Source organism: Neopelma chrysocephalum, unplaced genomic scaffold (assembly GCF_003984885.1).
Source record: "Neopelma chrysocephalum unplaced genomic scaffold, ASM398488v2 Primary Assembly neopelma1_75, whole genome shotgun sequence".
Classification (NCBI taxonomy): Eukaryota; Metazoa; Chordata; class Aves; order Passeriformes; family Pipridae; genus Neopelma; species Neopelma chrysocephalum.
The window spans coordinates 4,410,916-4,425,653 of record NW_020897736.1 but is presented as its reverse complement, the minus strand read 5'-3'; the positions used below and the strand labels follow the sequence as shown (position 1 = coordinate 4,425,653).

General features: G+C 48.6%; 1 protein-coding gene across 1 annotated transcript in view; it reads left to right on the top strand.

The window, feature by feature from the left end:
• SHC4 (SHC adaptor protein 4) overlaps window positions 1-14,738 on the top strand; it is a 32,470-nt gene continuing 17,732 nt past the window's right edge. The window contains exons 1-2 of the mRNA XM_027688674.1: window positions 1-1,267; window positions 9,652-9,722. Coding sequence (XP_027544475.1) covers window positions 683-1,267; window positions 9,652-9,722 — 656 coding nt within the window. The 5' untranslated portion in view covers window positions 1-682. The remainder of the gene's footprint in view (window positions 1,268-9,651; window positions 9,723-14,738) is intronic.

Here is a 14,738-nt window from a genome sequence, read left to right as displayed (position 1 = left end):
GCCGCGGCTGTGGCGGGGCCGGCCCGGGCGCTGCGGGGAACGGCCCCGGGGGCGCGGCAACACCCGGCTCTTCCTGGATTATTGCGGTGCTGAAGGACTTTTCCAGCAGGAATTAGCGAGACCGACGCTGCTCAGTGTTTTTCGTGGGTTTGTGCCTGGCGGCGGGGCAGGAGCTGCAGCGCAGGGATGCTCTTCGCCTCTGGGGCAGCGGCGGTGGAAGTGCAGAGAGCTGGGCACCTTTCGGGGTTCATGCCGGTCTGAAAATACGTTTGAGCTTGTAGCTCTCTTGCTGTGCTTTGTGTGGAATATGCTTGAGCTTTCGCTGCAGCCAGGACTCGGTAATTAATGATGCTACAGCTGTAAGTCTTCAGAGCTAGGTGGGATTTAGTGCCTGGCTTGAGGCAGGAATGAAGGCAGGTTTGGATAGCGGCTCGTCAGCTTAAGCTGCTGTACCACTGATGTGCTTTCCCGTATGCTGCTTTTATTACTGCTTACAAAATGCCAGATGTCCATGCAGTTTTAAGCCTTGTCCATTGAGGAAAACAAACCACTCAAGAGGGAGTCAGCAAAAATATCCGATAGGTTTCTGTTTTGAAAATTATTTGACTTGCTTGATTTCCATATAAATTATCTACAAGAGCCAATTTATGCAAGAATATCCAATTACAGACCTGCCAAGGCTATGAGAGAACGCAACCAGCAGAGCCTCGGTGGACACGTCCTGTATGTAGGGTTATTCAGACATCCAGGAATGCTGCACAGGGCTAAGTACAGCCGATTCAGGAATGATTCCATAACATCCCTAGACGAAGGTACACAAAATACGTCTTTAAATATCAAAGGTTCTTCCTCCTCTTCCCATTCTTCAACACCTAATTTACTGACAGAAGATGTCTCCTTGGGGCCACAGGACACCTGCACCACCCTGTGCACGCTGATCCCCCGGATGGCGAACATTAAACTTGCCAACCCATCAAATCTGCCGGGGCTGAAAAGCTTCTGCTTGGGAACGAAAGAGGTGCCAAGAATTAAACTCACGGAGTGCGTTACCATCCCGAGCAGCCCAACCTCGCCCGAGATCAGCTGCCTGTCGGCCTCTTATCCACAGCCTGACCTGGATAAGCTGGTCCTAACCCCAAAGCCAGCAGGTGACTGCGCTGTGCGAGGGGCTGAGGAGGCCACTCCTGTGGGCAGGCAGGACAGGAGCCTCACACAGAGCGATGAGAGCACGTACACCCAGGAGCCAGGAACGACCTACAGCGTCAGGGTGAGTACTTCTCACAGTCTCCATTCTCTGACAAAGCAAACTGCTCAGGGGGCTGCTGGGTGACCTCCATTTTCCCTCTCCTGGAGCCAATGCCCCAAACCACTGAATTCTCCTGTGTATTTCCTGTCTCCTGATGTAGGTAGGGCTAGGATGTCGTACTGAAGGAGCTAAAAGTGCCCCAGCTGCTCCCAGAGGTAACACAACCTTCATTTCCAAAGGACTATCTTTAGACTCTCTGAGGAGTGCTGCTGAGCTGCAATTAAAACAGGGGTTACTCTGGCCTGAAATGCATGTTGAAGGCAAAAGGGGGCCCATCCCTCACAGAGCAACTCCAGGCACTAGGTACATGCTGGCCCACGCTGCTGACATATTTATCAGGGAGGGTGTGGGGCAGGTGCTGCCCAGGTTGTATTTTCAGTATGGTTTTCTTCTGGTCTTTCTGGAAATCACCTCATTTCATCAGGAATATCTCTGAAGGGGTGGGGTCACTGGTGGGAACCTCACAACACAACTGTTGTTTCCCTCCATCTTCCTGCTCCTAATGCTCCCATGGCTGTGGGTCTGCAGGAGCCTGCCCAAGGGGAGCTGCAAGAGCATGGCTGATGTGTCCTGGCCAAACTCTTGGTGTTTTTTACAACCAGCCCCTTTAATAATAACAAGCAAGTTGGTAAATAAGCAGCCTGGGGGGTTGGGCATCATCATTAGAGAGATGGGCAAGGTGCTCCTTTCCTCAGGGACCACAAGGCTTCTTTGGGAGCTGGTGATGAAGCCTCAGATGGGCTGGGAAGTGTCTGGGGGCACAGCGCTGCAGCATGGCAGGGGTGTGGTGCAGAGGGGTGGTCTCACCTGGAGGCAAAGCGGGGCTGAGAGGCCAAGGGCTGGGCAGTTGGAGCTGCTCCCAATCCTTACCCTCTTGCCCTGGCCCTTGCCCTCTCTCCTGTGGTGTTTGGAGACACCCACTATCCCCATGCAGCTTCTTGTGCCCTGTTGGGCTATGGGACTGTTGGAATCTCCGCAGAGACCCTTTTAGGAGGAAGGTCAGGTCTATATTACTGCTGCTACCAAAGGCCTTGGCCTTAACTGCTTACTCAGAATCTGAAGGGGATTTGGCAATTACATGGAGAAGATCCACAGTTATTTTAGAAGGGCAATAATGTGGTGAATTAAAGAAATGCTATAGGGCAGAATCTGTCCCCTGCAGACTGGAGCCAGGCACAAATTGCATTTCTGGGATTGTTCTAAGAAAAGGCAACGTTGGGCTCACTGTGTCCTCCAGGAGGTGGCTGTGGCTCTGTGTGACTGGTGGGGACAGGGCACCTGTGTCAGTGCCTTGTGTCGCTGGGGCTCCAGGGGAGGACGCTGAGACCCATAACAGCACAAACAGGTGTTTGTGCAAACAACAAAGAACCTAAATATTAGTATTTTAATAGGAGCCTGGACAGCTCCGATTCTCACACTGTTATCTTTCAAAACATACATTGTATGCAGGTTGCTGCAGGCTTTACAAGATGGGTATTTACTCTGCCCATGTTCACATTCTACCCATTATGCGCCTTTCCCACAATGCTGCCCATCTGGAGCTGAGGTTCTCTCTAAACGGTGCCCATGGAGGCCATGGCACTTGTGTCTCCTGCTGGTGTTTGTTATGGCTGTGATGAGCCTGAGGAATATTCCAAGAGGCACTTGGCCATCCTGGCTCTTGCCTGTTGGGGAGTGTCAGGGAGGTGGCTGCTTCTGAGCAGGAGGGTAGGACCCAGCTTGGTTTTAAAAATGTGCTATTTAACTAAAATATGAAAAGGAAATGCTACTGCCAGATATTTCATTACAATACCATTATACTTTAAAATAATATGAGAAAGGCTGCTTGCAGCATCCTTTGTCTCAAAGGAGTGTTATCAATGTGCAGGTTGATCCTCTGCTAGCAGTTTGATGGCATATGCACATAGATACGTGCTATCACACCTATCTGTAATCAGTTGCATGTCTCTAGAGTAAAAGGAACCTGACTATTTCTGACATAGGAGTTCAGAATGACATGAAATGTGCCCTGAGAGAGTGCATGTGGGCACCTGTCCCCTGCAAAGTGCTGCTCTTGTCCACGGAGGATGTGACAGGACAGCCTGGAGCTGTTCCCTGTCTCTGTGTGGGGAGGGGGGTTCGGGACAGCGCTTTCCTGGTCCCCAGAAGCCACCAGCGCCTTTCCCATGCTCAGGGCAGGGAAATATTGTGGTATTTCATCTGCAGGCACTTCCCTGGCGCGCGGCACCCTGACACTGCACCCGGAGAGCTGCCCTGCATCGTAAATAAATAACTCCACGCGTATGCACAGCCGGGCTCTGGCAGGAAGGAGATGGGCTCCGGTGATTCATGGCTTCAGAGCCGCAGCTGTGAATCATGAGCCGGGGGCTCGGGCCTGGCGGGTGCTGGGGCGGTGCTGGCTGTGCCGGCTCAGGGATGGATGGGGTGTGGGCAGCCCTGCAGCGCCCACCGGCGCAAACCTCGGCCCAGGGGCTGCGCCTCTGCACCCCGGCATCGCCCCCGAGCCCCAGAGCCTCTCTGGGGAATTGCTTCCAACAGAAACCTGCGTGTTTTCAGGCCATTTGCTTTGTCACAGCCAGAGAGCGGGGATGGAGTGGTTTGGAACCAATTCTTTTGGAGCCCTGGCCCACTGCAGAAAGTGGTTTTTCGGCACAAAACTAAAATGGCAAAGGAAAATATGTGTATGTGTCTGTTTTTATGAATTTTCCCTGGTTTTGATTTTTTTTCCCTCAAAATATATCTAAAATTGAAAACCTGTGAATGAAAGGGTCAAACTTTCCCAGGAAAATTTTCATTTATCAAAAACTGTTCTTCATCACAAAAAGCCCCGGCTCACTGTCCTTAAGGAAGGGGCTGTGCTGTGTGGGCACAAAGAGTAGGACAGACCAAGGGCCTGTCTGTCAGTCTGTCTGCACTGCTGCTGCTGCAGGGAAGAAGATGAGAGCAGAATAAGCACATGAGGAGAATTAGGCTAGCACTGACAAACCACTAGTGGGATTTTTTTTGTGTGTGTTTAATGGTCTTTAATGGGCTGTTTTCTTCCTTGAAGGTGTCTAGTCTGTTTTCCAGCCTGTTCTGCCCCGGTTTTGTGCTGTCTTGCTGGTGCCCTGGGGGTCCCACTCAGCCTGCAGTGCTGAGTGCTGTGGGCTGCCTCGGCCTCTCTGCTCCCCTTGGCGGGGATGGGAGAGGCTCTACGGGCTTTGCTTTTGGGTCTGGATGGGGTTGGTGTTTGCTGGAGGAAGCCAGTGGGGTTCAAGCTGAGGAACAAACCAGTTGAATGTCCTGTAGGGTACAAACCTGGGCCAAAGGTCTTCATTAGTTGCCTGACTGGGGGCTGCTAAAGGTGTTGCATAGTGCTGACCCCAGCCCAGTGAATCCTGCTGTGTGAGGAGGGATGAGCAGCCGAGCTGACTGGCATGGTGCAGCTTGTCCCCTGGCAGGAGCACAGTGCCACTGCCAGGGGAGCTGTGGTGGTCTCTGCTTTACAATGGACACACCCCAAAGCTACCACAGGCAGCATCTAAGGAAGGGCTTAGAAAACTTCCCCACCAAAGCTACAGTGGTCTGTGCATTGCTCCTTCCCCACATCTCTGCTCCCAGTGTTGTCCATAGAGGGAAGACAGCACTTCACCTTCCTGCCAGGGTGAAAGCAGGGAAATCTCCAATCAGGTTCCTGAGCCTGGCAGCCAGCTACAGGGGGGGCAGCACCGTGGCTGTAACTGGCAAAACTCATTTTGCCTTTTATGCAGAGGCCTGTCTCCTTATAACTCCAGTGCCATTGTCCTGCCATGTGCTGGTGGCTGCTGTTTGCTTCTGTCCGGTCTCCTTTCCAGATGGCTGCGTTGCAATCTAGAGTTGAGTTATTCAGGCAAATCAAAGCAAAACTCTCCCACTGCTCTGCAGCTTCCTGCCCTGCATGGCAGAAATCAATGGTCCCTCCATGGGGCAGCACCCACCCCAGGCAGCCCTTGCCTGCAAGGAGAGTGATGGTAAGCTTAGAAATGTTTTTTCCCTCTCTTCAAAAGCACTTTGTTAAAGCAGTGCCAAGGGGAAATGATCAGTGACCTGATACACCACTTAGTTGCACACAAGTCTGTGGGGCTGGATGGATCCACCCAAGGAGACTGAGGAAGCTGGTGGAAGTGCTCACTGAGCCACTTTCCATCATTTATCAGCAGTCTTGGTTCACTGGGAAGGTCCAAATTGACTAGAAAGTTAGCAAATGTCCCAGGCATCTACAAAAAGGGCCAGAAGGAGGATGTGGGGAACTATAAGCCTGTCAGTCTGACTTCAGTGCCAGGGAAGGTTCACCTTGAGTACATCACATGGCACGTGCAGGACAACCAGGAGATCAGACCCAACCAGCACAGATTTAGGAAAGGCAGGTCCTGCTTGACTAACCTGATATCCTTCTACGATGCACTTAGTGAATCACAGCAAAAGGCTGTGGATTTGTCTACCTGGACTTAAGTAAAGGTTTTGATACTGTCTCCAACAGCATTCACCTGGTGAAACTGGCTGCTCGTGGCTTGGATGGGTGCACAGTTTGCTGGGTAAAAACCTGGCTGAACAGCCAAGCCCAGGCAGTGGTGGTGACTGATGCTTCATCCAGATGGCATCTGGTCACCAGCAGTGTTCCCCAGGACTCAGTACTGGGGTCAGGTTTTCGGCCCCTTACAACAAGAAAGGCATTGAGATGCTGGAGTGAATCCAGAGAAGGGCAATGGAGCTGGGGAAGGGTCTGCAGCACAGGTCTTGTGAGAAGCAGTTGAGGGAGCTGGGGGTGTTCATCCTAGAGAAAAGTAGGCTCAGGGGGGACCTCATCACTCTCTACAGCTCCCTGGAAGACGGTTGTAGTCGAGTGACGGTCAGTCTCTTCTCCCAAGTAACAAGCAACTGGACAAGGGGACACGGCCTCAATTTTTACCAGGGTGGTGGGGATGGGGATTTAGGTTGGACATTAGGAAAAATTTCTTCATGGAAATGTTTGTCAAGCATTGGAACAGGCTGCCCAGGGAAGTGGTTGAGTCGCCATCCCTGGAGATATTTAAAAGACGTGTAGATGGGGTACTTGGAGACCTGGTTTAGTGGTGGGCTGACAGTGCTGGGTTAATGGTTGGACTTGATGATCTTAGAGGTCTTTTCCAAACCAAATGATTCTATGATTCTGTGTTTCCTGTGTGTGAATCACTGTCTGTCATTCAAGCTGGAGCTGGAGTCACCGACTGCGTTATGGCAGGGAATGAAGTGAGACGTGGGTCTGGATTAGAAAGTGCCTGAAAAGCTTATTCACATGGGCCCTGCCTAGTGCCTTCACATCTCCTCCCACACAGTCCCTCATCCTGTTTGCAGTCACTTTCTGTCATCTCTTGTAAATAGATGTGAAAGGATGTGTGTGTCTTCAATAACCACTGTTCTCTCCTGCCACCTCCCTGCCATCCTGGTGCCATGGGGAAACATCAGCCAGCCCCACATCACCCTCTAGATTCAAACACCAGGGGACAAAGTGGCCCCCAGTGCCAATGTCTCTCTTTGCAGGGAGACAAGGGACAGCTTTGCATGTGTTGCTGTTAGAGGAGCGGTTCCCTTTCCAGCAGGGGCTAGTGAGTCTTTCCTTTCCCTCCCAAGAGCTGCTGCTTGTCCTGGCAGGAGCTCTCCATCTTGCTCCCGACAGAACAGAGGGTTCAGCATCTGCTTTCATTAATGAGGTCAGGTTTTTAGCACTTGGCTTGTTTCAGTGTTGGTGCTTTATTTTTCCGTAGCTGAATTCTGCAGTTGTATCTGTGCTTGTTGCTGCAGGCTGGTTACTGCACCCTCGTGCCTGTGTCCAGCTTCCCCCAGCTTCTTGCAGCTCAGTGGAGGTGTGCCATGCCTCTACTTGTGGGGCTTCAGAAGAGGAAACCTCCTTGGACATTATCTTGTTACCCTGGTTATCCCAAAAGCACCTGGTGAATAGCTTGGGCTGGGGCAAGAGCCATGCACTGCTGTGGCTTTCTCTCCTTGGCACCTTTGTCTGCTGCCTTCCCCATGTTTTAGTTCAACCTTCCCTGCAGCAGGAAAGCTGGAGCTGCCTCGATCCTGCTTTGCCAGATGAGCCCACTTTTTGTGGGAGCTGCTGTTTGGGGTGTACACCATGGGCACCACCTAAACTGAAGTCTGCGTGCTGAAGTCTCTGAGGCAAACATTGTCCTTCTCTCCTGCCTTCCTTCCTCTTTCTCCTATGCATTGGTTGTGCTGCTTGTCAGACTTTGCTATGGAGGGGTTAATATTTTCCTTGTTTAATTGTTAATTATTTTTTTCTTTCTCGGAGAATGTCTTTTGTTTTTTTGATTAGGTTTCTGGCATCCCCTTGCCCTTTTATGTGCTCCACAGGCTTCTCCCAGGCTCTGTGACCCTGACTTCCTCTGCCCCAGTCCCACATTGTCCCCCTGCCCAGGGCTCTGCTGGTTTTCTGTCTGTTCCTACTGCAATGCGAAGGTTCAGCCATTACTAACTCTGCCAGTTTAGATAACCAACAACAGCTAAAATAAATGAGAGATGCAGTGAGGTGCCATGTTAATGCACTTCCCTACTCAGGCTTTTAAAGAGAAAAAAAAAAAAAAGGTCTTTTGTGAATCATTGATAAGTTCAGCTTCACTCAGGGTCACTTATGCAAAAACCTAATATTGATTTTTCATCTTTGCTTAGAGTAGCTTCCCACGCATCTGTACAGGATGCAATGGGGACTCACTTATCAGCATATGACTCACCTACTCCTCTAATTTTTTCTTTTTTCAAGGGTAGAGGAGCAGCCAACCAGCTCACAGGATGCTTGACCTTATACTGTGGGATCAGAGGTTGTTGCTGTGCTACAGGCTGAGGCTTAGACATATTTTCCACATTTGCTTTGTTCCCGTTAAGCAGGAATATCTTTAACAAGGCAGATAGCTCTCAAAGTCATTAAATGTTCATTAGGGAAGCAGTTCTGCTAACCCTTCAGATTCTTATTGATGTCCTTCCAGGTCCCTGACCTAATTCTGGAGTTCTCCCAAGGGTTACATTGCTATCTGGAAAGAAACCAAAATAGGGATAATACAATTGTTGTGGAATCCCTGCTTGACTGCACACATAACGTTCTCTTTTTCACACACACATTCATTTCTGAAAGTCTCCAAAGCTGAAACAGATACCTAAATCCAACCCCCTCTGAATGGCCCAGCAGAAAAATCGATTTACAGGCAAAGTGAGGCAGAGGAAGTTAATACAGTACCTTTCTCTGACAGACAATGCTTTTTCTATCTATTCAGATGAGGGGACAGAGCATGCATGTCCCTGCCTGGGATTTCCAGGTTGCCTCTGTATCCCAGAGGGTTTGGCTTTCTGCAGGAGAGGTCTGCACGGGCAGGCTGTTGCTGCAGCTCTTGGGCATTGTGTGAGCACTGCAGGATGATCCCAAAAGGCAAACTGAGAGACCCAGACCTATGCCAGAGTGCTTCAACAGCACAGAGGTGGAGATCAACAGAAATGCTGAAGGAATTAGTAAGATATGTTTGGGGAGGGGTAAATTCAGTGGATAGGCTTAGTCTAGCCTTCAGTGAGATGAAAACGTGCCCATAGGTCAACGGAGTCTGTGGGCTGACATGCACATTCTTGATATTTCTGAAAATTAATCTTATGCAAATCCCAAATGAGTATAGAAAAAGCCTCCAGCTCTGTCCTGTACAACAGAAGTGTGGTAGTCACCCCTCATTTAAAGCAGGTCACTTTACAGTCCAGGCTCTTAAGAGCTGTTGCCATGAGCTGGAAAATTGCAACTTTATCTCCTTCATCTTCTGCAGAGGTTATTTGTCATCAGATGTGCAGCAGCATGGAGCCAGTGTTTTTCCTCGTGCCCTGTAATGCCTCCTACTGCTCTGAAGGGACACTCAGCTCTTCTGCATGGGGGCTCTGAGTACATTGGTCTCGTGGGGCTTCCAGAGCCTGTCTGCTCCTGGAGGCTCTGTTGTCTCCAGTATTTTCTCATGTATTCCTTCCAGCTAGCTCAGTGTCACAGGCCAATAACTGCGAGTAGGCAGAATTGGAAAAAAGGAATAATTGTATTTTGTTTCCCCAGAGTGTTTTATTCTTTTTTTGGTGCTATGGTGTTGAAGCCATTGGTATCTTTATTGCTCTTCTCTACACTTCTTAGTAAAACAAGATTTAGGAAGCAGCTTTAGGATGGCTGATTTGATTTTCCATTTAGACTGTAGTTCTGCATAAACTTAGCGGACAGTAGTCACATTTGCTTCCTCCTGTGATCCTCCTCTTACTTGTGTACCAGATGTTAACAGAGTCCTCTCTTTTCTCTGTCTCTCTGTTTTCCATAGTACATGGGCTGTATTGAAGTGCTGCAGTCAATGAGATCCCTGGACTTTGGCACACGAACACAAGTCACCAGGTGGGTGATATAAAACTGAGATTCAGACCAAGAATGAAAAGCCCAAGTGCTAATTTCTGTATAAAGCTGAGGGCGCTTGCCAAGCTCTGAGACAATTTTGAATAGGAGTTTGCGTGTTTTGTTTTGTTGTTTTTTTTTCCTGAGTGATGATTTTAATTATTTGATCATTACAATAGGCTGTTTGCATTGGAAAATGAATTGTTTCAGGCACAGAGCTCATTTCTCTCCCAGTTCTTGTTCAGAGAGCCTCCCCCTGCAGTCACAGCACAGTGCAGACATCCCCAGCTAGTCGGGTACCGGTGGCAGCCAGACTGTGCACGTGGGATCAGCGCTGCCTGCAGGCTCTCCTGGGGCACAGGGTAAATCCCCTGCTGCTCCCATGGCTGTGGTGCCATAGCCAAGGTGGTAACCAGGATGGCCACAGGTCTCCCTGCCACGCTGCTTCACACCTGACATGAAGTGTCATCACTCCCTCAATCCAGCAAGGTCATCTGATGAATTTTTGTCAGACGTATGACATTGCTTGACCTCATCTGCACCAAGACCAGGCTCAGCTGGAAGTGGACTCACAAGGAAAACATGTTGAAATACAGCTGTTTCCATCTGTACTGCAAGCCTAAGTTTCCAGGCTGCAAATCAGAAAAAGATTCACTCTCAGATACAACTGAATGTGGTTTAAACATGAAATATTTTGTGGTCTCTTAGAAAGTTTGCAACTTCTCTGGCAGATTGCTGCCATTTGCTGGGTGTAGATTATTAATATATGCACCTGTGGGATAGCTGAAATGTCCTGCCAGGAACAGAAAAGCCCAGTTTTATTTTTACACTTATTCTTGTAAGTCTGGCAGTGCAGGAGTGTTTGAGTTTTCCAAACAATCACCTCCTTTCCAGCTTTGAGTGCTTCGTGCTGCTGGGATGAACTCACGGTCCAGCAGTCAGGACTAGTGCTCTCCCATGCAGCCCCAGCAGCTCAGCACCTCCAAAGGCTTTTTGGAGAGGTGGGTGGGTGCAGGGCATTTTGGCCTGGCCTTAGATACGTTCCTTCATCCGCTAAGCTACTTTTCTGACATGGTTCATGCTGAGGATGCCAGGAGTGTGGCTGAGGCTTCCTGCACCTGCCCAACTCTCCCTTCCTGCTGGTGGATGATTTTCAGATGCTCTTTTGCTTCCTCAAGTGTTTGTATCAAAGAAGTAATGGAGAAAGGAAAGGAACATTAAGAGATAATTGTTCTATTTCTACCTGTTGGCTCCCAGACTTATCAACTGAAGAACTTGAGTCCTTCAGTGCCTATATACCACACTTGAAAGCTGCCCCATTTGTTTGATATGCAGAATCAGCAGTTGTTGACATTTACAATCAGTATAAGCACGCACTCACCCAGTTCCTGCATGTGTGTATGAAGAAGTGCCTGAGATACAAATACACTTCCCTCAGCCCTGTTGTTTACTGATCAAAAAGAGCCACGTAATGCCCTGAACCCAAAGCAATCAACCCGGGCCACTGTGTTCTTCACAGCTCAGCCAAAGAGCGAGGTTATCTCCCATTTGCAAGACACGGAGTGTGTGTGCTGCTACACTGACAGAACAGAGCTTTGGATGGTTTGTCTGGAAAATAATGAACTACTGCGTGACAAGAGCTTGGCAACTTAAATTTGGGCTGGATAGTAAGGTTTTGTTAAGCAGAACTATGTCAAAATTTAACAATGGAAATATTTCCATCACCTCAAAAAAATGTCACTGCTGACCTTAACGGGCTCTTTTGTGCATGAGAAATTCAAAACTTAAACTGTTTGCAAACCAAATGCTGAGGTGCTGAGCTCATGCATGCAAACTTTAAAGTTCGATCGATTACAAGCTGACTGGAGCAAAGATAACATTGATTATTCCCCTATTGTTCTCCCAGGGGAGTAAGTTTATAGACACATGCACAATGCACCAACCAAGGGGCTGTTGGAAATGATCCCATTTTAATCATCTCTGTTATTTGTACTGGGCTAAAAAATATTTTTACTTTGATGACATTTCACTAAGCAAAGTGGCTTCTTCTGTTTTAAAGTTATGCACAAAGGGTCTTTAATTATGACTGTGCCCTGCCTTGCTTTATGTGTGTGTGTGTGCTTAGTTAGCCTCATGGTCTCTAAAACTGAAGTTGTTATTTACCTCCCTCACGTGAATGTTGGAAAGATCAACAAATTCATGTTTGCCAAAGTGCTGTGACGAGTTCAAAGAGATGAGCAGGAAGGATTTATTTTCTAGTTTCTTGCTGGACTTGCATTTTCAGTCACTTACCAGGCACGTGGTTAGGGAAGGCAGAAAGTGGCCTCTCCAGCTATGAATGACCATGGGGTGCAGAGTGCTGAGAGGCCAAGTGACCACAGGGTAGCAAGGGCAGGGCCAGGCACTTTTACCCTTGGTGGCTGTGTGGTGAGGAGGTTGGCAGAGCAGATTTCACTGCAGCAGTTTTCCAGCTCTGCTGTTGCCTGCCTGTGACCAGACTTACATGCTCTTAGGACCTCCCTCCTGTTTTGTGGAAACTTGTGATCCCAAACTCCATATAGATGACAGAAGTAACACCAAGAAATAAGTGTTACAGATTCTTCTGCTTAAGGGGATTTGTATTTTGTTTTTTGAATGGTTACACATAAATGCTCTGTGCTTGCTGTTCTGGACCTCAGATGTGTTTGTCACCCTTGTGCTGTGGCAGGTCCTGCCTTTGCTGGACCCTGACATGTGCTTCCCTTGTCCAGCCCTTCAGCTCTTTTACACATTGCAGACTTCTGTTAAATCAAGCTGATTATTAGTCATTGTATTTGGGCATTTATGGGAAAAGGGATTCTGTATCTTGGATCAGGGCATTAACTTGCAAACTTGAAAATGGTTAGGCAGCGAGGGGTGAAGGGCCTCTGAAACGTGCTGCTGGGGAGGGCTGCTGGAAGAAGGCTGACTTTGTTTGGAGGATTAATTTCAACTTTGTTGAGCCATACAATCCCTTTCTGTTACATGGTGTAGGCAGAGCCCTAGCTGCTTAAAAGCAAATCCTCAACAGCATGCTTGCTTGCTTACATCAGCCCATCTCTCATCTTTTACTCTCATTTTGGGGAAACAATAAACAAAGTGTCTCAGTGTTACTGCCCACAGGCCTCTACCGCACGGGCACGTTCTGGGAGGAGCAGAGGTGCATCTGCCACAGGTTTCACTCCAGGGCTGCAGACCCAGAGAAAAACCTGTAGACTGTACTGCTGAACTGGTCTAAAGGCTTATGGATGCCAAAAATGAGGCCACCCTATCACACCCTCCTGCCCCAGTGCTTGCTGAGCCCTTGCCAAGTGGCTGCAGCCCTGGGGGTTGGCTGCTGCTAACTCAGTGGGCAGAGGGAGCAGTGCCCTGGGGGGTGGGAGGCTGCACCAGATTTTTTTTGGAGAGAGCAAAAATTCCCTGTGCCAGCGGCTCCTGCAGCGTTCAGCACATCTCAGCCCAGAGGGTGGGGAGCTGCCTATAGCTGCATGCTCAGGAGTCTCAGTGTCCCAGTTGAAGAGGATTGATCCTGCTTCCCCATCCCACCTCCTGGATCCCTGCCCCCAGAGACCTGTGCCAGCCTTGATCTTCACTGAACTGGTGCCCAGCAGAAATTCCCCCTGCGGTACCGGAGCATGTGCTGGGGCCAGGAGCAGGAGCAGGAGCACTGCCTCTGTGGTAAGGTTGCTGGTGGTGACAGCCCAGGGGACCAAAGTGCTTCAGAGTAATATTTTTCAAGATGGTGAAAAGATCTGACTCAGATCTCTTCTATTCACTACGGAAAGGGGAAAACTGTGTCAATGAAACAATGACCAGTTTCTGTAATTGTATGGGCACTGCAGGACCGGCAGACAGTGAATCTACTTCAAATGGCAGAAGATGCCTGAAGAGTTGAAGGGTGAGATTTTCTTTGCCTTAAACTACAAGAACAATTTAAAATCCTCACAGCTCTCCGGATTCCATTCTGTTGCTCCCAGGGTGGAGAAGAGCTGCTGCAGAGCACAGAATTGGAGTTACCTCATTCAGGGTGATTTAAAAGAAAACCAAAAAAACCAATCCAAAGTGTTCTGTGTTAGGATGAATGACAAGAAGGAGCAAAAGAAACAGCAGCAATATGACTGGAATAACAAGGCCACATTTTCTGGTACTGCTGCAGATTTGGGAGGTATTGAACAGCCAAGCAAATGCCGAGTATCCATAAGTTGCACATCCACCCAGGAAGATCAGCTATGTGAGCTGTGCACGGGTGTATCATCCAGCAGATTAAAAGCAGAGACTTGCCCAAGCAACTATTTGAAAATAAATGGCTGTAAGAATGAATTAATAGCAGATTTCCAGGTAGAAAGCACAGATACAGTAAATCCCATTTCAGTTCATCATGGACGTATCCAGAGTTTCTTTTCTTCCTAATGCGCAGTGCGGTTTCTAGTTCATGGAAATGACTGCAGGTAGGAAGTGTTCAGTCACAGCAGCAGGTGTTACCAAGCTGCTGCTTTTCACACCTTTAAAATAATGTAAAATTTTGTTAGATCACTTGGAAAACCACCCAGAGGTATGCAGCAAGAAATGTCTGTGAGAAGATAATTTCCCCTACCCAAGGGATGTAATAGCAACTATTAAGTAGAAATGGTTTGCCTACTTCTTAGTTCCTTTTAGCTGGACAGGTGCTTCAGGGAGTGGTTAATTGGGCAGCTACCACACTGGCTTGTATGAGAACAGGCTCCATGGCTGGCAACTTTGCCTACAACTCCTTAATCCACATGGGCTGCCTTGCATATGTGAGAACTCATTTGTCACCAAAAGAGATGACTTCCCTGTTTTTCCAATTTGTTTTGTATCTGGTTTTCTTTCTAGGTAGAGCTAGACTTGAAGACTCCAAGTAGCCTTAATGTCTTGGCTCTGATTTTAATTTCCTTTAATATTGAATGAGAAGATGAGTTCTCATTTTCCTAGCTGATTATTGGAATCTGCAAGATCATCCTGCAGGATGCCTTTCCCTTT